This window comes from Mus caroli, unplaced genomic scaffold (assembly GCF_978045245.1).
Source record: "Mus caroli unplaced genomic scaffold, Mus_caroli_1 scaffold_3, whole genome shotgun sequence".
In the NCBI taxonomy this organism is placed as follows: Eukaryota; Metazoa; Chordata; class Mammalia; order Rodentia; family Muridae; genus Mus; species Mus caroli.
The window spans coordinates 69069874-69094401 of record NW_028227258.1 but is presented as its reverse complement, the minus strand read 5'-3'; the positions used below and the strand labels follow the sequence as shown (position 1 = coordinate 69094401).

Genomic DNA, 24528 nt, shown 5'->3' with positions numbered 1-24528 from the left:
CACCTCAGCTGCATGTTTCTCTAATCTATTTCTGAGTATCACTGCCCACTAGCAGCATGTTCAAGTAACAGGAGCCGAGATCAAGAAAAGCCACAGAAGAGAGATTAGATTTTAGACCCTCACAGAAGTTCATGAAAAGTTTTCATGAACTTTTCAAAACTTTTCAAGGGTGTTTAAGGAGTGATAGGAAGTTTAGAAACACCATTCTTTCTAGTGTTAATTTCTAAATATTTACACATTTTTCTTAGCACAAATCAGATGAGCGATGCCAACAAAGAGCGTTTTGGTAAAGAAGTCTGGAAAATATTGCACACTGTAATGTCATACTTGCCACCTCAAACATGCCAAACATGACTGACAGGCTTGCCCTTCTCCATCATTCCCTTTGCCTTGCTAAAACCCATTAGATTACATTTTCAAAATTAGCCACTATTCCCTTATTTGGCCACTTCCTCCTCCTAACACTAACTACCAACCTCCAGTTATCACAGTTTAAAAACCAACAATCAAAGAACCCCTTTTGCCTGCCTTAATTAAAATGTTCAATCAAAATTGAATACCTCATCCTAACACTGGGTTTCTCCTTCTGATTTTATAAACTTCCATTAGCCTATGGACCACTCTCTTCCCTTTCTATCTGGAGGCAGTCCTTGGTCATCATCCCTAGCCCCTGCCCAGCACAATATCCCTGTTTCCTTTGTTCCTTTATCCCTTCTCCCTAGCTTCTAATTCCTGTCTTTGTCCCTTACTCCCTGTATTGGCCAGTTTTGTGTGTCAACTTGACACAGGCTGGAGTTATCACAGAGAAAGGAGCTTCAGTTGGGGAAGTGCCTCCATAAGATCCAGCTGTGGGACATTTTCTCAATTAGTGATTAAGGGGGAAAGACCCCTTGTGGGTGGTGCCATCCCAGGGCTGGTAGTCCTGGGTTCTATAAGAGAGCAAAATGAGCAAGCCAGGGGAAGCAAGCCAGTAAGTAACATCCCTCCATGGCCTCTGCATCAGCTCCTGCTTCCTGACCTGCTTGAATTCCAGTCCTGCCTTCCTTGATGATGAACAGCAGTACCGAAGTCTAAGGTGAATAAACCCTTTCCTTCCCAACTTGTTTCTTGGTCATGATGTTTAGAGCAGGAATAGAAACTGTGACTAAGACACTGCCTGACCTTTTTTCCACTGAGACAAATAAATTTCCTCTGTCCTGAGATCTTTGTCTTGTGTTGTCTTGAACAACACAAATCCCTACAACTAATATATTGAAAAGGAAGAAACTATCAGACCAACAACCTAACATCCATTTTTAAGACACTGAAGAAAGAAAAGTAAAGAAAGCTCAAGAATTTAAAAAAAACAAGGAAATGTGGTATTCTATATTATCTAGAAGAGCAAAAAATATATATATAGCCCAAATGTCAACTAATAGGACACAGAAAGGATATTAAAACAACAAGAATAACTCTATAAAGCAAGAAAATGAAAGTATTACCCATAGGTTTTTTATCGTTGAGAATAGTTTTTGTTATCCTAGGTTTTTTGTTATTCCAGATGAAAGAAAGAAAGAAAGAAAGAAAGAAAGAAAGAAAGAAAGAAAGAAAGAAAGAAAGAAAGAAAGAAAGAAAGAAAGACAGGAAGGAAGGAAGGAAGGAAGGAAGGAAGGAAGGAAGGAAGGAAGGAAGGAAGGAAGGAAGGAAGGAAGGAAGGAAGGAAGGATTACCCAGGTAACTTTGTCTCCATATAGATCAGCTTTTTAAACTTATTTTAATTTTTTTATGTGTATGAGTATTTGGTCTGTATGTACCTCTTCAACACTTACATGCTCTGTGCCCACACAGGCCAAAAGAGGATTTCATATACCACAATGTAACAAGATTTACAGGCTTTTAAGAGCTACCATGTGGGTGCTGAAAATAAAAATACTTCCTGAGAAGGAGCAGCCAGAGATCTTAACTACTAAGCCATCACTCTAGCTCACCTTTTAGGAAGAATTTTTATTAAATGGTATCTTGGGGTTTTAAAAATAAGTTAAGTGAAAAGAACCAGAACAAGAGGCTCTTCTTCTTGAATTGCGTCAGTTGAATACTCTCTTGAGGGGCAATAGGGCATTGGGAATGCAGGTTATAGTGAGTATTGATTTTGTTCTGACAATAATACAGGTATTTTAAAAAGTAGTGAAGAAAGCTGGGTGGTGGTAGCACAGGCCTTTAATCTCAGCACTCAGGAGGCAGAGACAGGTGGATTTCTGAGTTTGAGGCCAGCCTGATCTATAAAGTGAGTTCCAGGACAGCCAGGGCTATACAGAGAAACCCTGTCCCAAAAAACAGAAACAAAACAAAACAAAAAGTAGTGAAGATAATTTTACCCTTTGAATATCATAAGTCTGCCAAACTACATACCATACAGAGGTAGATTTTCTGACATTTAATGACAGTCATGATATGTATTGTGCATCTCTCCTCCAGGTTTGTAGAAGTGTGACTCAAATAAGTGTTATTATGGTAGCAAGAAATCCTTGAGTTGGCAATTAGTTCTACTCAGTTGGAAGGAAGGCGTTACCACTGATATGAAGTTACATGATCTGAACAGAATCCACCAAGGAGGTAAGCCTGAATGGCTACAGGCCTCTATCATAGCACATGGGGGCATCATTTAAGTCCAGAACTCCTCCTAAGCCATCCTTCTAGACCAACTGCTGCCTTGTATGGGTAACAGGATGCCCATTCTTTCTGAGATGGCACATTTCCCATCTGGAACCCTGCAATGAAGTCCTCATATCCTTTGCCTTTCCAGGACAGGACAGTTTCTTCTCCAGGATAATAGACTCCATAGGCTGGCAGGAATGAAGCATCTGAAAGTACAACAGAAGATGGCTTGCATTTTTGAGAAGATTCTTGGCTGAGACTTTCTGAAGGTTTTGGTGTGAAAGTTTACAGAGGATAACAAAACATTACAGAGGATACTTTTGAAGTGTGATTCCCAATAACTTAAGATTCTACCCACCTGGTCAAAAATGGTGCCTGTCCTTTCTTCTGAAGAATTGTAAAATATGTAAAATCAATGTTTCATTTCTGCCACACATCTAAGGCTCCAGGATTTTTTGCAGCACAATTGAGAGAACTGTGAGCCCCAGCTCTAGACATCAAAATGCTTATTCTCTTGCTGTTTTCCTACATAAGCTTTCCTTGGTTCTCAGATGCATTCCCATTGCAATCCATGCTGCCTGCCTCTTAAGGCATGCTCTGTCAAATGTTTTTTATCTTAAAATACAAAGAAGTGGACAGTTTCCATGAGAGGATCTTTTATTAAGGAGAGCATGAACCAGATCTAGAAAGCTGGAGGCCTTCAAGAAAGGGCCTTGGCGGGGGAAAGGGGGGTGGGGAGTGTCCTCAAGACATTCACATACAGGAATCTAGGAAAATCTTAGCCCTCTCAGGCTCCTTTAACAAATGACATCAGGGCAGCTAAGATGCATTTCTCACACATTCTTATAATTCAACTGTTCTCCTAGAGTTTACTCTTCTAATACCATAAAATTAGGGGATAAAGTTTCCACATGTGTTTGAGGGAAATCAAATACTAACCGGAGCTCAGGCTAAACAGTGTTTTAGGGAAGAAGATGGAAGGTCTCTCACACCAGGATCTTATACTAGAAAGCAGATGAGTCTGGTATGCAGCCCAGAAATGACTGAAAGTAGCTTCTAATTAAAATACACCCGTCTTCTAATTGTGTATTACCCAAGGCCTGGCACCATCAGCCAATCAAAGGAATGAGAAACTACATATTGCCCCATTCCACATCCATCCACAGCATTGTCCTGTGGTAGGCCAGGTAGATGCCTATTCCCCTTCCTTGTGAGTACCTTCTTTTGGCATGAAAAGGTTTATGGGCATTAAACAATGCTAGTGAAATGGCCATTGAGAAAGAGATGATGGGTGGGAGTACCTCACTCTCTGAAATGGCCATTGGGAGAGAAACGGTGCATGGGGGTTCCTCAATTTCCAGTTAGCACACTGAACAGCTCTTTGCTTTAATAAGAAACATTGCTGCACATGTCTCTGAAGAAAAAGCAAATGAAATTAGTGCCATAGAAGATAATTTCAAGTGTATGTGTGTATGTGTGGGTGTGTGTGTGTGTATGTGTGTGAGAGAGAGAGACAGAGACAGAGACAGAGACAAAGACAGACAGAGAGAGAGAGACAGAGAGACAGGGAGACAGAGAAAGACAGAGATCTTATTAAGAAATATTTTCTTCTCTAACATCAAATAGTCATTTAGTCTCTGTCACAGGAGAATAAAATATTGGGGAAATATTACACCTAAGGTAAAATATAGTAATCTACATTTTATAAAGGGTTACAACCAGTCATAAACAACCCAGGAACACTTGTTTCTGTTCTAAAGTACAAACATGTTTCATAAAGTTAATGAAGGACCTCCACATAAAACCAGATACACTGAAACTAATAGAAGAGAAAGTAAGGAAGAGACCTAGAATACATGGGAACAGAGGAAAAGTTCCTGAACATAACACGAATGGCTCATGTTCTAAGATCAAGAATGGGACCTCATAAAATTGCAAAGCTTCTGTAAGACAAAAGACACTGTCAGTAGGATAAAAGGGCAACCAACAGACTGGGAAAACATCTTTACCAATCCTATATCTGATAGAGGGCTAATATCCAATATGTACAAAGAACTCAAGAAGTTAGACTCCAGAAAATCAAATACCCCTATTAAAAAATGAGTAACAGAGCTACATAGAGAGTTCTCAGCTGAGGAAACTGGAAGGGCTGAGAAGCACCTAAAGAAATGTTCAACATCCTTAGTCATCAGGGAAATGCAAATCAAACCAACCCTGAGATTCCACCTCACAGCAGTCAGAATGGCTAAGATCAAAAACTCAGGTGACAGCAGATACTGGCAAGGATGTGGAGAAAGAGGAACACTTCTCCATTACTGGTGGGATTGCAAGCTGGTACAACCACTCTGGAAATCAGTTTGACAGCTCCTCAGAAAACTGGACATAGTACTACCTGAAAACAGAGCTAAACCACTCCAGGGCATATACCCAAAAGATTCTCCAACATATAACAAGGACACATGCTCCACTATGTTCATGCCTTATATATAATAGCCAGAAGCTGGAAAGAGCCCAGATGTCCTTCAACAGAGGAATGAATACATAAAATGGAGTACATTTATACAACAGAGTACTGCTTATCTATTAAAAATGATGAATTCATGAAATTCTTAGGCAAATGGGTGGACCTAGAAAATATCTTCCTGAGTGAGATAACCTAATCACAAAAGAACACACATGGTATGCATTCACAGATAAGTGGATATTAGCCCAAAAGCTCTGAATACCCAAGATACAATTCACATACTACATGAAGCTCAAGAAGAAGGAAGACCAAGTGTGGGTGCTTTGGTCCTTCTTAGAAGGGGAAACAAAAGGAGAAAATAAAGAGACCAAGTGTCGAGCAGAGACTGAAGGAAAGACCATTCAGTGACTGCACCACCTGGGGATCCATCCCATATACAGTCACCAAACACAGACACTATTGTGGATGCCAACAAGTGCATGCTGACAGGAGCCTGATATAGCTGTCTCCTGAAAAATTCATCCAGAGCCTGACATATACAGAGGTGGATGCTCGCAGCCAACTATTGCACTGAGTGTGGGGATCCCCAATGGAGGAGTTAGAGAAATGACTGTAGGAGCTGAAGGGGTTTGCAACCCCATAGGAAGAACAACAATATCAACCAACCAGAGTTCCCAGGGTCTAAACCACCACCCAAGGAATACACATGGAAGGACCCATGGCTCCAGCCATATAGGTAGCAGAGGATGGCCTTGTCAGGCATCAATTGGAGAAGAGGCCCTTATTCCCTTGAAAGCTTGATGACCCAGTGTAAGTGAGTGTGAGGGCATGGAGGCAGGAGTGGGTGGATGGATGGGAGCACACATTCATAGAAGCAAGAGGAGAGGTGATGGAATAGAGGGTTTCTGAGTGGAGGTGAATCAGGAAAGGGGATAACATTAGAAATGTAAATAAATAAAACATCTAATAAAAATAAATAAATAATTTTTAACATGGTCTATTTTGCACATTTTTTAATTTGTTTTTTTTTGTGGGAGTTTCTGCATGTATACCTATGTGCCACATATGTATTTTGTGTCTAAGAGGTCAGAAGAGGCATTGAATCCTCTAGAGATGGAATGAATCCTCTGGAGATGGATTGCAAAGAGTTGCTAATATAAATTGGATAGTAGGAACCAAATCTAGGGCTTCAGAAGCAGCAATAAGTACTGCTAAGTAATGAGCCAACTCTACAGCACTATTGGTCAAGTTCTTTAGTAGCTTTTTTTTTTCCATTACAACTGTAGGTAACAAATACTCAAGGATAGTTTGCAAGATGATTTAAGTAGATCAGTCTCACATATTAAAAGTTATAATGAGTTGTTCTCATCAAACAACTGTCAACACAGCGCAACCTCCCTCTTCACCAGAAATCCTATGATGAGATGTCTGAGTTCCATGAGATCTTTATGGGGATTTCTATCATTTCGACAGGGTCTTGGGTCTAATTTGACATTTTTTACCTACTCTTCTCATCATTGAAGTTCAATAATATAGTCACTGGCTACATCCAGATATGACAGGATACTGTGGATTACATATATGGTGAAGCAAGGTTCACACCAAATGCCATGCACTAAAGCTTGATGACATTACACATAGGTAGATTACAGCATGGGATATATGACTCTGTGTGTATTAATATTTTCACCTCTTTCCTAATAGATCATAATCAACACAAGAAAAAGATATCATAGTAACCCATGCTATGGCTTCACAGACAAGACCAAGGCCCAGAGCTTATATTTAAGAATATGAAATGAATAAATATGGTAAAGGTGGCTGAAGAACAGCCCCATATCTTCTCATTCCTAGCCAGACCTGAGTGAAAAGTCAGAGACATCAATATTTCCTGACTCTCTACTGATGGTAATTGTACGAGGATCATGGAAAGATGATGAATGGATTGTCCTGGCTCTGTCATCTCCTCTGCTATGAAAGCAGCAGCATGCTTGGGCTGTGCATCACACATCCACCAAGGATAAAAGGGCTGCTGCCCTGGACCATTCAGTCACAGCCTCTTCAACACAGCCTTCTTCTCCTGCCTTTGCGGTATCTGGTGAGTACCTAACTAGGGACAGGGCCTCAGCTAAGAAGGTATAGAGATGACAAACTGGACTTGACCAAGGTGAAAGAAGCAAGGGTATCAAGTGTGAAGGCAGCAGGAAGTGGACCTTCCAGGGACCAAAAGAGAAGGAAGAAAATAGACAGGAGCCTGTGTGGGTACATTAGGACCTGTGACACACCAGAATATTAGATCTCAGCATGGCCTCCCCTCTCCTAAGAGGTATACATCAACCCAGAGGATTCTCCATAGGGTTATTATCCCATTACCTTTATTTGCGACTTTTAGCAGAGAGCTACTTAGAAGTATCAATATCCCTTCCTGCAAGTAGGGCTAAAAGGAAGACAATGTCTTACAAGTCAAAATCAGTTACCCTTTGCCTTTGTAAAAAGATCATTGTTCTGAATCCATTTACTAGGGATGCATGCTGATCTATCTGATAGTCTTGAGAATGTTGTATTCACATAGATGTATACTTCCACATTGCTGTTTATTTCATAGAGATCTTGGCTTTGAAAGCAGATCCACAATAAGAGGCAGGTATTTGACATACTAAGTCAGTAGACATTCACCAGAAGCTTCTCCCTATAATGTTTCTATCCTACTCTTCTAGGTCCAGTTCCCTCCGAAATGTCCTGCCAGCAGAGCCAGAAGCAGTGCCAACCTCCTCCCAAGTGCCCTTCCCCGAAGTGCTCCCCAAAGTGCCCCCCAAAGAGCACAACACAGTGTCTGCCTGCAGCCTCTTCCTGCTGTGCTACAAGCTCTGGAGGCTGCAGTATCCCCAGCTCTGAGGGAGGCTGCTGCCTGAGCCACCACAGGCGCAGGTCCCACAGATGCAGGCGCAGGAGCTCCAGTTCCTGTGACCGTGGCAGTGGTCAGCAGTCTGGGGGTTCAGGCTGTGGTCACGGCTCTGGGGGCTGCTGCTGACCTGGAGCATGATGTAGACAAGACAGTCTGGAGGAAACAGAATCCCAGGGGTCAAGAAAAGTCCAGCTAGTCTTGCTTTGTCTGATCCTGGAGAGCCTTCTCTGTTTGTCTGATGCTCACAGCCCCTGTTCCCATCCTACCTATGGAATGACCATGCCTATCCTTGGTACTGACTAGAATAAAGATTCTATCTCCACCACACTGGTGTGCCACTGTCATTGTTCCCTCTCCCTCCAAAAGTGGCAGATATGTGCCCTTCTCCTCTAACCCACAATTACAGCACTACACAATCCACAGCATGAAAAAAAAAAAAAAAAAAAAAAACAATCATAGTTCTATACAGGAAAAGTTGAGGGGTCTATCAGACATGTTAATGTTCACTTGGGCTTAGGGAGCAGGGGAGGAAATGGGCAGGACTGGGGTCTCTAACAAGGAATGGTATATCATATGACATGTAAATTGTATATTCATCTCAAAGAAGAACCCTAAGACTACCATGCTGAGCTACTGTCTGCTTTGATGAGTGATTTCTGGCATCTAATTAGTAACACTGACTTGGCGGTTAAGTAAGTATTCAAATAGAGTAGCTTTTCTTCTAAGTAGTGATGTCATGGATTTCTGAGGAGTGTCTAGAAATACTCATAGGCAATTTTGGCTGTAAAAAAAAAAAAGATGGACTTCCAGTCAGGAAAATGCAAATTGAAACTACCATTAGATTCCATCTCACCTAAGTCATTATGGCTACAATGAAGAAAATAAATGATAATATAATGTTGTGAAGAAGAGTAACTGGTGGAAATATAAATTAGTGTAGACACTGTACAAGTCAGAATTTAAGTTCCTCAACAATGAAAAACAGATCCACCATGTAACTCAGCCACACTGCTTCTGGACACAGACACAGAAGAAATCCTATCCAACCACAGAGATGCTTATACATCCATGTTTACTGCTTATTAATTCATAATAGCAAGGAAATGGAGGCAGCCTAGATACCCATCAACAGAAGAGTGAATGATTAGAAAATGTAACAAACATGTTTCACAATAGAATTTTACTTACCTGTAAAGAAGACTGAAATTGTGAAATCTTCAAGAAAATCAATGGAACTGTATCATCTCATATGAAGTGAGGTCACCCAGACTCAGAAAGACAAAATGTACATCTCTCTCATAGGAGGATACTTTTAATGTTTGTGTGTATGTTCTTAAAGAAAAGAATTGTGGTAGTTTTAGACTAAAGACCAGATCGAGATCATGAAATAAGAACATGACTTGGTAGGAAATGGGGGCAACAAAAGAAGACACATGAAAGTGAAAAGGAAAGTAGGGAGTTGAGAGGGGCAAGAGCAGAGAAGATGTCAGGGAGAGGAGGAAAGAGAAGATTTTGTTGACTTTTACATAATTAAACATAAACCTTTTTATGCTAATACAAACTTGAAATTAAAATAATTTTGTGTTTATGATAGATGTTGTTTGCATTTTGTGGGTAGAAACCAGGATAGCTCTAAATATCCTAAAAGTCACAGGCTAGCACTTGATAATGTTCAAGGAATAGCCATTCCAAGACACCAGTAACACAAAGACTAAAAACTTACAAATCAGGAAAGAAGTAAAGAACTATGGTATTAGCAGTACAGACACAACAAAGCTCTAGCAGAGAGGTCAGGTGAGGAAATCAAGTTAACAGCAATTTAAATGCACCTTGCATATTGTGAATACATTATTTCAATAGCATTGTCACGTGTACACATATCACTGCTTCATTTATTTGTTTTAAATCAGCTGATTCCTTCTCTGTATCCCAATCCAAATGACTTAGCAGCTTCTATGACCTAGGTCTGAAGCTTAGATATATGCAAAGTGGCAGACTCACAATTCATTGAGGAGATGTTGTTTGGGTCTTGATCTGACATCTGAACTAAGTTGTGCTTTCATCACACAGTAGCCTTGTCTTTCCTGAAACACCCATAGCTTCATACAGTCATCATCCATACAGATCAGGATGCAAAGCCAGTAATACTGGGCTCCTGAATCAGCGTTTGTACTGAGAGTATTAGTCTGCTATTACTATACATAAAATTTTGCTCTCAGATATGAGTTCTATGTGTACTATCTGCTCTCTAGGAACCTCTATCCTCTGGGTTTCATGCATTACCCTCAGTGACCCAAAAAAAGGTTATCCTCCCCCTCTTTGGTAGGGTGAAGTTTCTCAATCCACTCTTCATTCTGCATTCCCAACACTGTCATCTCTGACAGGCTACTGACCTCATCCCAGGCACTCCCAAGTGACATGAAATGACAACATAACAGCATATGAGGCAACAACAAAAAAAACCTTATACCTGTGAAGTCTTACCTAAACCTGATTACTCCTCAGGTGTTCATCTGTAAGATTGTCACTTGATGCACTGACTTGATTACCTGACTGTCTGTCCTGTTACACAGCAAGTTATACAACCAGGACTGTGCCATACATGTTGGAAATTATGCGTTTATCACCTCATGAGTTAAATGTCTATCACAGTTAACTTGTCTGGAATATCAGGTTGATTTCTTTTTAAATGTGGAATGTTTCATGAATTTTCATATCATTCTGCTCCCTTTGTCTTGGCTAAAAGCCATAGTATCACATTTTTTTTAAAATTAGGCATTGTTATGCCCTGAGTCCACAGAAAACCCAGATGAACCCAAGAATTGTGAAGTCCACTGCAACTTGCAAAAGAGTCTTTTATTGTTTCAAGTTTGAACTCAGATCACATGCCCTGCATTGACAGCGTGAATGCTGGCAGGTGATACCTGAGTCCAGAAAGCACTGGGTTAATATAGAGTATAGTTAGGAATCCCCTGAATGTTCACAGAAAAGGGGAGTGGAGGACTGTAATTATTTGGTGGGATAGAACTGAAGCTAGGAGAAGGGTTAATGGTGTCTGTTATGGGGCTATCAGGGACTAATTTTTTGGCTGGTCATAACTGTCTGTGACCTCTGATTGCCTTTTCTCCATGATGTAAACTCGGGACCCTAATCTCCTTTGAGTTTATTTCTTTAAGGTCTCAAGGACAGGCACCTGGAGAGTCCAATCATTTATCAGGAAGAATGTTGGTTTCTGAGACTCAGGGAGGATGTCTTGCTCTAGCATTTGGCTCCTCAGGGTGTCTCCATTAAGGGGGAGTTTTATGGGTAGTGTCATTCTAATGCTAGGCTGGGTTCCCTTGGAGCAGTCAGGGAGAGGGAAGGAGCTCAGGGCTTGCTGCAGGAGGACAGAGCACAGAAACCACCTGTCTGCATATCTTGCTTGCCAAGAGGGCTGGAGGAAGGGTAGGAGCTTCTGTGGGAGAAAAAGCAAAGGCAAACTGTCTGTACACCACACTGAAGTCGCTTTGGTGAGACCTTTAAGAAATAGGACAATTATCTGCGGTCAAGTGAGGTTCTCCAACTACCAGACCATTGAGCTGGAAAGAAAGTTCTAGACTCAGAAATACCTCTCCCCACCTGAGAAGAAGCATCTGGCCAAGATGTTGCAGCTTAGGGAGAGACAGGTCAAACGTGGTTTCAGAATCGCCAAGCTAAATGGAGAAGACTGAAACAAGAGAATCCTCAAAGCAACAAAAAAGGATGAGTTGGACAGTTTGGACACTTCCTGTGACCAGGGCCAAGACTTACCCAGCAAACAGAATAAAAGTACCTCTTTGGATAGTTCTCAGTGTTCACCCTCCCCAGCGTCTCAGGAACACCCTGACTCCAAGATCTCAGAGGATTCTGACCTGGAAGTGGACATCAAGGGTAATAAAGGCTACTTTAATGCCTGATGACAGTCACCAGCCATGACACTGTTCAGAGACCGGCTTTAGAATAATGTTTTGCTACAGACAAATTGGAAAATTCTAAGAGAGAGAAAGAAATATCATTCTTCTAGAGTTTTGAAAAACTGGCTAACCAACATGCATGGATTGAGACCTTAATTTTGGTTTAGCATACAATATTTATGCCAGTTTTAAGCTGTTTTAGTAAAGTGACTAAATGTGACTTCATTTTTAAAAGGTGAATTATTTATCTTTATGAGAAGTAATTTGAACTTTTGTCTAATGCTTCAATTAAACTTTAAAGATTTTAGGGGGCTGTTCTTCAAAGACTTTTCCTAAGTTGGTAGCTATCCCCTCAACTTGAGAGATGCACTTAGAAATGGGGCCAATATTTGGGGGCTCATGGGACACTTTCAAAGGACAAACTTGACTTTTACATGGCATCTTATGTTGCTGCCTTAGCTCCAGAATTATTTCAGAGCACTTGGCTGAAGTGCTGAAGAAAGATAGTTGATAAGATTCTTAAATCTTGTTTTGCTCAGCCAGTGCCTCTGACCCTGGTGTTAAGGGATGACACACTCTCTACAGGCAGGGAAACTGACTCACTTAAAACTGATCTCACATGAACTAGAAATAGCAGGACAATTAAATGTAAGTAGATGGTAAGTAGATGGATTAAATGTAAGATAGTTGATAAGATTCTTAAATCTTGTTTTGCTCAGCCAGTGCCTCTGACCCTGGTGTTAAGGGATGACACACTCTCTACAGGCAGGGAAACTGACTCACTTAAAACTGATCTCACATGAACTAGAAATAGCAGGACAATTAAATGTAAGTAGACGGTAGATAGTGTGTTTTATAGAAACTGTGTCTATAACATGTATATAGAATTATTCGAGAAATCCGGCCTGAGTAGGGCCACAAGCCTCTTCCTGTCAGAACAGCACCGGGGTAGCTAGGGCGCAGGGTCGGCTGACACTCGCCAGCTACCCACATCACCTGCCACAGGATCTTAAGACTTCTGGTGAGTGGAACACAGCTTCTGCTCCAATCCAATTGCGTGTGGGACCTGAGACTGCATTAGTTAGGGAAGCAGAAAACCGGCCTGAGTAGGGCCACAGGCCTCTTCCGGCCGGACCAGCACCGGGGTAGCTAGAGCGCAGGATCGGCTGACACCCGCCAGCTACCCACGACCCCCGCCACAGGATTTTGAGACTTCGGGTGAGTGGAACACAGAGTCTGCTCCAATCTTTAAACAGTGACAACGATAACAACTAACCCCAGAGATTACCAGATGGCGAAAGGTAAACATAATAATCTTACTAACAGAAACCAAGACCACTCACCATCATCAGAACCCAGCACTCCCACTTCGCCCAGTCCAGGGCACCCCAACACACCAGAAAAGCTAGACACGGATCTAAAAGCATATCTCATGATGATAGTAGAGGACATCAAGAAGGACTTAAATAACTCACTTAAAGAAATACAGGAGAACACTGCTAAACAAGTAGAAGACATTAAACAGGAAACACAAAAATCCCTTAAAGAATTGCAGGAAAACATAACCAAACAGGTAGAAGACATTAAAGAGGAAACACAAAAATCCCTTAAAGAATTGCAGGAAAACACAAGCAAACAGGTGATGGAATTGAATAAAACCATTCAAGACTTAAAAAGGGAAGTAGACACAATAAAGAAAACCCAAAGTGAAGCAACGCTGGAGATAGAAACCCTAGGAAAGAAATCTGGAACCATACATGCGAGCATCAGCAACAGAATACAAGAGATGGAAGAGAGAATCTCAGGTGCAGAAGATTCCATAGAGAACATCGGCACAACAATCAATGAAAATGGAAAATGCAAAAAGATATTAACTCAAAACATCCAGGAAATACAGGACACAATGAGAAGACCAAACCTACGGATAATAGGAGTGGATGAGAATGAAGATTTTCAACTCAAAGGACCAGCAAACATCTTCAACAAAATTATAGAAGAAAACTTCCCAAACCTAAAGAAAGAGATGCCCATGAACATACAAGAAGCCTACAGAACTACAAATAGACTGGACCAGAAAAGAAATACCCCCCGACACATAATAATCAGAACAACAAATGCACTAAATAAAGATATAATACTAAAAGCAGTAAGAGAAAAAGGCCAAGTAACATATAAAGGCAAGCCTATCAGAATTACACCAGATTTTTCACCAGAGACTATGAAAGCCAGAAGATCCTGGACAGATGTTAAACAGACACTAAAAGAACACAAATTCCAGCCCAGGCTACTATACCCAGCTAAACTCTGAATTAACATAGATGGAGAAACCAAAGTATTCCATGACAAAACCAAATTCACACATTATCTCTCCACGAATCCAGCCCTTCAAAGGATAATAAAGGGAAAAACCAATACAAGGACAGGAACCACGCCCTTGAAACAACAAGAAGGTAATCCCTCAACAAACCTAAAAGAAGACAGCCACAAGAACAGAATGCCAACTTTAACAACAAAAATAACAGGAAACAACAATTACTTTTCCTTAATATCTCTTAATATCAATGGACTCAACTCCCCGATAAAAAGACATAGACTAACAAATTGGATACACAAACAAGACCAACATTTTGCTGCTTACAGGAAACTCATCTCAGAGAAAAAGATAGACACTACCTCAGAATGAAAGGCTGGAAAACAATTTTGCAAGCAAATGGTCTGAAGAAACAAGCTTGAGTAGCCATTCTAATATGTGATAAGATTGACTTCCAACCCAAAGTCATCAAAAAAGACAGGGAGGGGCACTTCATACTCATCAAAGGTAAAATCCTCCAAGAGGAACTATCAATCCTGAATATCTATGCTCCAAATACAAAGGCAGCCTCATTCATTAAAGAAACTTTAGTAAATCTCAAAGCACATATTGCACCTCATACAATAATAGTGGGAGACTTCAACACACCACTTTCACCAATGGACAGATCATGGAAATAGAAAAAAAACAGGGACACAGTGAAACTAACAGAGGTTATGAAACAAATGGATCTGACAGATATCTACAGAACATTTTATCCTAAAACAAAAGGATATACCTTCTTCTCAGCACCTCACGGTACCTTCTCCAAAATTGACCACATAATTGGTCACAAAACAAGCCTTTGAAATTGTCCCATGCATCCTATCAGATCACCATGGACTAAGACTGATCTTCAATAACAAAATAAATAATAGAAAGCCAACCTTCACGTGGAAACTGAACAACACTCTTCTCAATGATACCTTGGTCAAGGAAGGAATAAAGAAAGAAATTAAGGACTTTTTAGAGTTCAATGAAAATGAAGCCACAACATACCCAAACTTATGGGACGCAATGAAAGCATTTCTAAGAGGAAAACTCATAGTTCTGAGTGCCTCCAAAAGGAAACTAGAGAGAGCACACATTAGCAGCTTGACAACATACCTAAAAGCACTAGAACAAAAGGAAGCAAATTCACCCAAGAGGAGTAGACGGCAGGAAATAATCAAACTCAGGGGCGAAATCAACCAAGTGGAAACAAGAAGAACTATTCAAAGAATCAACCAATCAAGAAGCTGGTTCTTTGAGAAAATCAACAAGATAGATAAACCCTTAGCCAGACTCACTAGAGGGCACAGGGAAAGCATCCTAATTAACAAAATCAGAAATGAAAAAGGAGACATAACAACAGATCCTGAAGACATCCAAAACACCATCAGATCCTTCTACCAAAGGCTATACTCAACAAAACTGGAGAACCTGGATGAAATGGACAAGTTCCTAGACAGATACCAGGTACCAAAGTTGAATCAAGATCAGGTTAATGATCTAAACAGCCCTATATCCCCAAAGAAATAGAAGCAGTCATTAACAGTCTCCCAACCAAAAAAAGCCCAGGACCAGATGGGTTTAGTGCAGAGTTCTACCAGACCTTCAAAGAAGATCTAATCCCAGTTCTTCACAAACTATTCCACAAAATAGAAACAGAATGTACTCTACCCTACTCATTCTATGAAGCCACAATTACTCTGATACCTAAACCACAAAAAGACCCAACAAAGGTAGAAAACTTCAGACCAACATCCCTTATGAATATTGATGCAAAAATCCTCAATAAAGTTCTTGCTAACCGAATCCAAGAACACATCAAAACAATCATCCATCCTGACCAAGTAGGTTTCATCCCAGGGATGCAGGGATGGTTCAATATACGGAAATCCATCAACATAATCCAGTATATAAACAAACTCAAAGACAAAAACCACATGGTCATCTCGTTAGATGCAGAAAAAGCATTTGACAAGATCCAACACCCATTCATGATAAAAGTCTTGGAAAGATCAGGAATTCAAGGCCCATACCTAAACATGATAAAAGCAATCTACAGCAAACCAGTAGCCAACATCAAAGTAAATGGTCAGAAGCTGGAAGCAATCCACTAAAATCAGGGACTAGACAAGGCTGTACACTCTCCCCATACCTATTCAACATTGTAATAGAAGTCCTAGAAAGAGCAATTCGAAAACAAAAGGGGATCAAGAGGATACAAATTGGAAGAGATGAACTCAAGCTATCACTTTTTGCAGACGATATGATAGTATATATAAGTGACCCTAAAAATTCCACCAGAGAACTCCTAAACCTGATATACAGCTACAGTGAAGTAGCTGGATATAAAATTAACTCAAACAAATCAATGGCCTTTCTCTACACAAAGAATAAACAGGCCGAGAAAGAAATTAGGGAAACAACACCCTTCTCAATAGTCACAAATAATATAAAATATCTTGGCGTGACTCTAACTAAGGAAGTGAAAGATCTGTATAATAAAAACTTCAAGTCTCTGAAGAAAGAAATTATAGAAGATCTCAGAAGATGGAAAGATCTCCCATGCTCATGGATTGGCAGGATCAACATTTTAAAAATGGCTATCTTACCAAAAGCAATCTACAGATTCAATGCAATCCCCATCAAAATTCCAACTCAATTCTTCAACGAATTAGAAGGTGCAATCTGCAAATTCATCTGGAATAACAAAAAACCTAGGATAGCAAAAACTCTTCTCAAGGATAAAAGAACCTCTGGTGGAATCACCATGCCGGACCTAAAGCTTTACTACAGAGCAATTGTGATAAAAACTGCATGGTACTGGTATAGTGACAGACAAATAGACCAATGGAATAGAAGTGAAGACCCAGAAATGAACCCACACACCTACGGTCACTTGATCTTCGACAAGGGAGCTAAAAACATCCAGTGGAAGAAAGGCAGCATTTTCAACAAATGGTGCTGGCACAACTGGTTGTTAACATGTAGAAGAAAGCGAATCGATCCATTCCTATCTCCTTGTACTAAGGTGAAGTCTAAGTGGATCCAGGAAATTCACATAAAACCAGAGACACTGAAACTTATAGAGGAGAAAGTGGGGAAAAGCCTTGAAGATATGGGCACAGGGGAAAAATTCTTGAATAGAACAGCAATGGCTTGTGCTGTAAGATCGAGAATTGACAAGTGGGACCTCATGAAACTACAAAGCTTCTGCAAGGCAAAAGACACCATCAATAAGACAAAAAAACCACCAACAGATTGGGAAAGGATTTTTACCTATCCTAAATCAGATAAGGGACTAATATCCAATATATATAAAGAACTCAAGAAGGTGGACTCCAGAAAGTTAAATAACCCCATTAAAAAATGGGGCTCAGAACTGAACAAAGAATTCTCACCTGAAGAATACCGAGTGGCAGAGAAGCACCTGAAAAAATGTTCAACATCCTTAATCATCAGGGAAATGCAAATCAAAACAACCCTGAGATTCCACCTCACACCAGTCAGAATGGCTAAGATCAAAAATTCAGGTGACAGCAGATGCTGGCGAGGATGTGGAGAAAGAGGAACACTCCTCCATTGCTGGTGGGATTGCAAGCTTGTACAACCACTCTGGAAGTCAGTCTGGCAGTTCCTCAGAAAATTGGACATAGTACTACCAGAGGATCCAGCAATACCTCTCCTGGGCATATATCCAGAAGATGTCCCAACCGGTAAGAAGGACACATGCTCCACTATGTTCATAGCAGCCCTATTTATAATAGCCAGAAGCTGGAAAGAACCCAGATGTCCCTCAACAGAGGAATGGATACAGAAATTATGGTACATTTACACAATGGAGTACTACTCAGCTATTAAAAAGAATGAATTTATTAAATTCCTAGCTAAATGGATGGACCTGGAGGGCATCATCTTGAGTGAGGTAACACAATCACAAAGGAACTCACACAATATGTATTCACTGATAAGTGGATATTAGCCCAAAACTTAGGGACCCAAGATATAAGATACAATTTGCTAAACGCATGAAACTCAAGAAGAATGAAGACCAAAATGTGGACACTGTGCCCCTTCTTAGAATTGGGAACAAAACACCCACGGAAGGAGTTACAGAGACAAAGTTTGGAGCTGTGATGAAAGGATGGACCATCTAGAGACTGCCGTATCCAGGGATCCATCCCATAATCAGCTTCTAAACGCGGACACCATTGCATACACTAGCAAGATTTTGCTGAAAGGACCCAAAGATAGCTGTCTCTTGTGAGACTATGCAGGGGCCTAGCAAACACAGGAGTGGATGCTCACAGTCAGCTATTGGATGTATCACAAGGCTCCCAATGGAGAAGCTAGAGAAAGTACCCAAGGAGCTAAAGGGATCTGCAACCCTATAGTTGGAACAACATGATGAACTAACCAGTACCCCGGAGCTCTTGTCTCTAGCTGCATATGTATCGAAAGATGGCCTAGTCGGCCATCACTGGAAAGAGAGGCCCATTGGACTTGCAAACTTTATATGCCCCAATATAGGGGAATGCCAGGGCCAAAAGAATGGGAATGGGTGGGTAGGGAAGTGGGGGGCGCTATGGGGGACTTTTGTGATAGCATTGCAAATGTAATTGAGGAAAATATGTAATAAAAAATATTAAAAATTAAAAAAAAAGAATCTGAAAATTAAGTGCTGAGTGGCAGGTTATAGATGGATAGTGTTTTATTTCAGTGTAAACCGTTCAGTGAAAGAGAGCATAGTCAAGAACTGTTTACAGGAAGCAAGCATGAGAGCTAGGCCTAACAGAGGACATAATGGGTAGAAAAACACATGCATTAATTCATAATTTTAATTCTCCAAATTGTGTCAGGCTATTACATGCCTCTGTGTTTCATTATCATCACCCTAGGACATTATCATCTCACCCCTAGATTATTGCAATTACTCCTTAATACATCTCTCCAGTTTACTGTGTTAAAATTCATTTTCCCAGTAAAGGCTAAATGAAAAAAAAAAAGAATATAAACAGACTAATTATGGTAAAGTTGGCAGAAGAACAGCCTTTCCTTATATCCTTACTAGGCAGGCCTGAGTGCAAAGTCACATTTTCCAGGTTCCATGCTGGTGGTAATTGTAGTAGGAACTCAGAAAGATGATGAATGGATGATCCTGGCTCTGTCAACTCCCCTGTTGTGAAAGAACAGCATGCTTGGGCTGTGCATCACACACCTGTCAAGGATAAAAGAGCTGCTGCCCTGGACCATTCAGCCACAGCCTCTTCAGCACAGCCTTCTTCTCCTGCCTTTGCTGTATCTGGTGAGTACCTAACTAGGGACATGACCTCAGCTAAGACCCTGTGTGAAGATGACAAGTTGGACTTGACTGGGCTTAAAGGACCTCAGCTAAAACCATGTGGAGATTAGAAACTGGAATTGATTGGGCTCAAAGAAGCATAAGTGTTTAGAAGAGACTACAGGAATTTGACCAAGAGATGGTGGCCAAGAGAGGGGGAGGAGAACACAGAGAGGAGCCTTTCTGGGTACCTCTGGAGCTGAGACAAACCAGAGTCCTGGATCTCAGCACTGCCTCCACTCTGATGGGGGTCTGTATCAGCCCAGAGTTTTCTCCAAGAGTCATTTTCTCATTACCTATACTAGCTACAGTTAAGCAGAGAGCTAATTAGATATATCCACATCCCCTCCTGCAAGCAGGGGAAAATGCAAGACAGTGCCTTGCCAGACATTGAGATCAGTTACTCTTTGCCTTTCTAAAGTTCATTGTTCTGAGGGCACTTACTGGGAATGCATGCTGAACTTTCTGATCATCTAAAGAATGCTATATTCAAGTTGATGTGTGCCTCTATGTCTCTGTTTATGTCATAGAAATCTTGACTATGAAAGTCAGATAGGTCACGGAAGGCAGGCATTTGATAGACTAAGTCAGTAGACACTCATCAGAAGCTTCTCCCTATAATGTTTCTATCCTACTCTTCTAGGTCCAGTTCCTGCCAAGATGTCCTGCCAGCAGAGCCAGAAGCAGTGCCAGCCTCCTCCCAAGTGCCCCTCCCCAAAGTGCTCCCCAAAATGCCCCCCAAAGAGCACAACACAGTGTCTGCCTGCAGCCTCTTCCTGCTGTGCTACAAGCTCTGGGAGCTGCAGTGTCCCTAGCTCTGAGGGAGGCTGCTGCCTGAGCCACCACAGGCGCAGGTCCCACAGATGCATGCACAGGAGCTCCAGTTCCTGTGACCGTGGCAGTGGTCAGCAGTCTGGGGGTTCAGGCTGTGGTCACAGCTCTGGGGGCTGCTCCTGACCTGGAACATGATGCTGAGACAAGACAGTCTGGAGGAAACATCCCAGGGGTCAAGGAAAACCCAGCTAGTCTTGTTTTGTCTGATCCTGGAGAGTCTTCTCTGCCTGTCTGATGCTCACTCCCCTTGTTCACTTCCTTCCTGTGGAATGCATGTGCCCATCCTTGGTTTTGACTAGAATAAAGATTCTATCCCCACCACACTGGTGTGTCACTCTCATTTTTCCCTGTCCCTCCACAGATGGCAGATATGTGCCCTTCCCCTCTAACCCACAAATACAGCAATACATAATCCACAAAATGAAAAAACAATCATAGCTCTACACAGGAAGAGTGGAGGGGTCTATCAGACATGTTAATGTTCACTTGGGCTTAAAAAGCAGAGGAGGAAATGGACAGGACTGGGGTATCTCACAAGGAATGGTATGTCCTATGACATATGGAGTGTATATTCATCTCACAGTAAAAACCTAAACCTACTGTGAGGAGCTACTATTTGCTCTGATGATTGATTTCCAGCATCTCCTTTAAAAATACTGACTCTACAGTTTGTTAAGTATTCAAATAGAGTAGTTTTTAAGTAGGGATATCATGGATTTCTGAGGAGTATCTATAAATACCCAGAGGCAATTCTGGCAGTAAAAACAAAATGGACTTCCTTATAGGAAAATGCCAATTAAAACTACCATTTGATTTCATCTCACCTAAGTCATTATGACTACAATGAAGAAAATAATTGTTAATATAATGTTGTGAAGAAGAGAAACAAGTGGAAATATAAATTAGTGTAGCCACCATATGTCAGAATTTAAGTTCCTCAACAATGAAAAAACAGATCCAGCATGTAACTCAGCCACACTGCTTCTGGACACAGACACAGAAGAAATCCTATCCAACCACAGAGATGCTTATACATCCATGTTTATTGCTTATCCATTCACAATAGCGAGGAAATGAAGGCAGCCTAGATACCTATCAACAGAAGAGTGAATGATTAAAAAATGTAACATATTTCACAATAGAATTTTACTTACCTGTAAAGAAGACTGAAATTGTGAATTCTGCAAGAAAATGAATGGATCTGTATCATCTCATATGAAGTGAGGTCACCCAAACTCAGAAAGACAAAATGTGCATCTCTCTCATAGGAGGATACTTTAAATGACTGTATGCATGTTCTAAAAAATATAATTGTGGGTAGGTTTAGACTGAAAACCAGATCAAGCTCATGAAATAAGAACAAGACAAGGTAGGAAAGGGGGCAACAAAAGAAGACACAACATGAATGTGAAAAGGAACGTAGGGAGTCGAGAAGGATGAGAAGAGCAGGTGTCAGGGAGAGGAGGAAAGACAAAAAGATTTTGTTGATTTTTGCATAATTAAGCATAAACCTTTGTATGCTAATACAAATTTGTAATTAAAATAATTTTCTGTTTATGATGGATGTTGTTTGCATTTGTGGGTAGAAACCAGGATAGCCCTAAACATCCTACAAGTCACAGGCTAGCCCTGGACAATGGTAAAGGAATATCCATTCCAAGACACCAGTAACACAAAGACTGAAAAATTACAAATCATGAAAGAAGTAAAGAACGAAGGTATAAGAAGTACAAACACAACAAAACTCTAGCAGAGAGGTCAGGTGAGGATATTAAGTTAAAACAGAGTAAGTCAAGAGAGCAGTCAGGGCTGATGATTTAGTAAGTGAGACAGTAACAGGTGTGAATACCAAGCAGTTAGAAAAAGGGAGGAGAGGAACAGAGAAATGCTGGTCAGATTATGGATTTATTTAACTGTCTGGTCAATACTTCCCTAGAGCTTTACATGTGAGAAACTCCTAAGAGACAGACATGCAGCTCTGTAAGTAACCTGTAAGGTCATTTCTCTGAAAGGCCACACATCTTACAGTAGATAAACTGCTTTGTCCCAGGACCCAGAAGGCACAGCTTATAAATCCATGCTCTTGGCCACTAGGCCCTTCACTCTCCCTTGTAATTTTTCAAGAGTCTACAAAAACATTGATCTATTATTTAGCCTCTGACAGGTTGATTTTTCTTATCTTTTAATATTTATACTTAAAAATAATATCCTAATACATGACTCAAACTCCCCTTCTAATAATATGGCTTTCACATTTACATTTAGAATGGAGAATGTTGGTTCTCTTACTAGTCTCATATACCTGTAAGGCTCTAAAAATTGTTACTGTGAAAGAGCAGTCCACCAAACCCAGGAAAATATAGAGGTTTTTCAAATTAAAATTACAAGGCTGAAAAATATCTGATTATTTCCATTCCAAGATCCAAGGACTCAGGGTTTTTTTTTAATCTTTATAATTTAATAAAGAAAATAATTCCCAAAAAGATACACTAGCCAGGTGTTTTTGGGACCCACTCTCTAGAATAACCCAGCTCCCTAAACTGGAACCCTCAGCTGCCATGATGATATCTACGACCACAAGATGATCATGAGTCACTACTGGGAAAACTGTTGGGTATCCCTCCATCCTCGGCCAGAATGCTGTCAAGTTATTAATCAATTATGACTCAATGCAGATCAGAATGATAAGTTGGGCTGGTTGCTGCAAAGATGAGTATATTGTACTGTTGTGTGGACCAAGAGCCATGAACCAGTGAACACCCAGAAGCTCCAGAAAGGGGAAAAGAAAACCACTGTGTGGATTAGTGGCTGTAATTCATGTTCCATGTGTTCAGTTAAGGATCAAAAGGAAATGTACCTCTAGTGTTAAGAGGAAGATTTAACAAACCAACTTTAAAAGCACCTTGCATGGTGTGAACACATTATGTCAATAGCACTGTCATGTGTACACAAATCACTGTCACATTTATTTGTTATTAATCAGCTGATTCCTTCTCTGTATCCCAACCCAAAGGAGTTAGCACCTTCTATGACTTAGCTCTGAAGCTTAGAGATATGCAAAGTGGCAGACACACAATTCATTGAGGAGATATTGTTTGGGTCATGATCTGACATCTGAACTAAGTTGTGCTTTCACCACACAGTAGCCTTGTCTCTCCTGGAACACCCACACCTTCAGACAGTCAACATCCATACAGATCAGGATACAAAGCCAGGAATACTGGGCTCCTGAATCAGCATTTTTACTGAGAGTAGTAGTCTGCTATTATTATACATTAAATTTTGCTCTCAGATATGATTTCTATGTGCACTGTCTGCTCTCTAGGGACCTCTCTACTCTGGGTTTCATTCATTACTCTCAGTGCCTGAGAACAGGCTACCCTCCCCCTCTTTGGTAGGGTGGAGTTTCTCATCCCACTCTTCCTTCTGCATTCCCAACACTGTCATCTCTGACAGGCTACTGACCTCATCTCAGGCACTCCCAAGTGACATTAAATGACAACATCCCAACACATGAGGCAACAAAAAAACTTATACCTGTGAACTCTTACCTAAACCTGATTACTCCTCAGGTGTTCATCTGTGAGATTGTCACTTGATGCAGTGACTTATTTACCTGACTGCCTGTCCCGTTACACAGCAAGTTATACAACCAGGACTGTGACATAGGCATTTGTGTTTAGATGTGTTTATCACCTCATGGATTAAACATCTATCACAGGAATCTGTTATGTAATATCAGTTTGATTTCTGTTTAAATATGGAACACTACATGAATTTGCATGTCGTCCATGCATGGGGCCTATTGTTAATTTTCTCTGTTTCATTCCAATATTAGCATATGTGTTGTCAATGTCAAGGGTTATTTTTAAACACCTAAGGAAAATCATGGCCAGAAAGATGCCACAACAATTTAAGAGCATGAGCTGCTCTTCTGGATGATCCAGGCTTGGTTTCCATCATCCACATGGTACATCACAATTATCTGTAGATAGAGTTCCAGGGAATTTAACTTTCCCTTTTTGACTCCATGTACACTGCACGTATGTAGTAAACAGATAGACATGTAAACACATGAAA

The 24528-nt window shown here is 40.7% G+C and overlaps 2 protein-coding genes and 1 non-coding gene across 3 annotated transcripts; 2 read left to right on the top strand and 1 right to left on the bottom strand.

Moving 5' to 3' along the window:
* Positions 1–7832: 7832 nt before the first annotated feature.
* On the top strand, positions 7833–8129 carry LOC110292033 (late cornified envelope protein 3B-like). Its single transcript, XM_021159191.1, has one exon. It carries the CDS (start codon positions 7833–7835, stop codon positions 8127–8129), a length of 297 nt encoding a protein of 98 aa, XP_021014850.1.
* Positions 8130–20274: 12145 nt separating this feature from the next.
* LOC110291977 (late cornified envelope protein 3B-like) lies at positions 20275–20571 on the top strand. Its single transcript, XM_021159155.2, has one exon. The coding sequence runs from the start codon at positions 20275–20277 to the stop codon at positions 20569–20571; it is 297 nt and encodes a 98-aa protein (XP_021014814.1).
* Positions 20572–24202: 3631 nt separating this feature from the next.
* LOC147005582 (U6 spliceosomal RNA) lies at positions 24203–24307 on the bottom strand. The gene has a single exon (XR_015046800.1). It is a non-coding gene; the product is annotated as a U6 spliceosomal RNA (small nuclear RNA).
* Between the last annotated feature and the right edge of the window lie 221 nt (positions 24308–24528).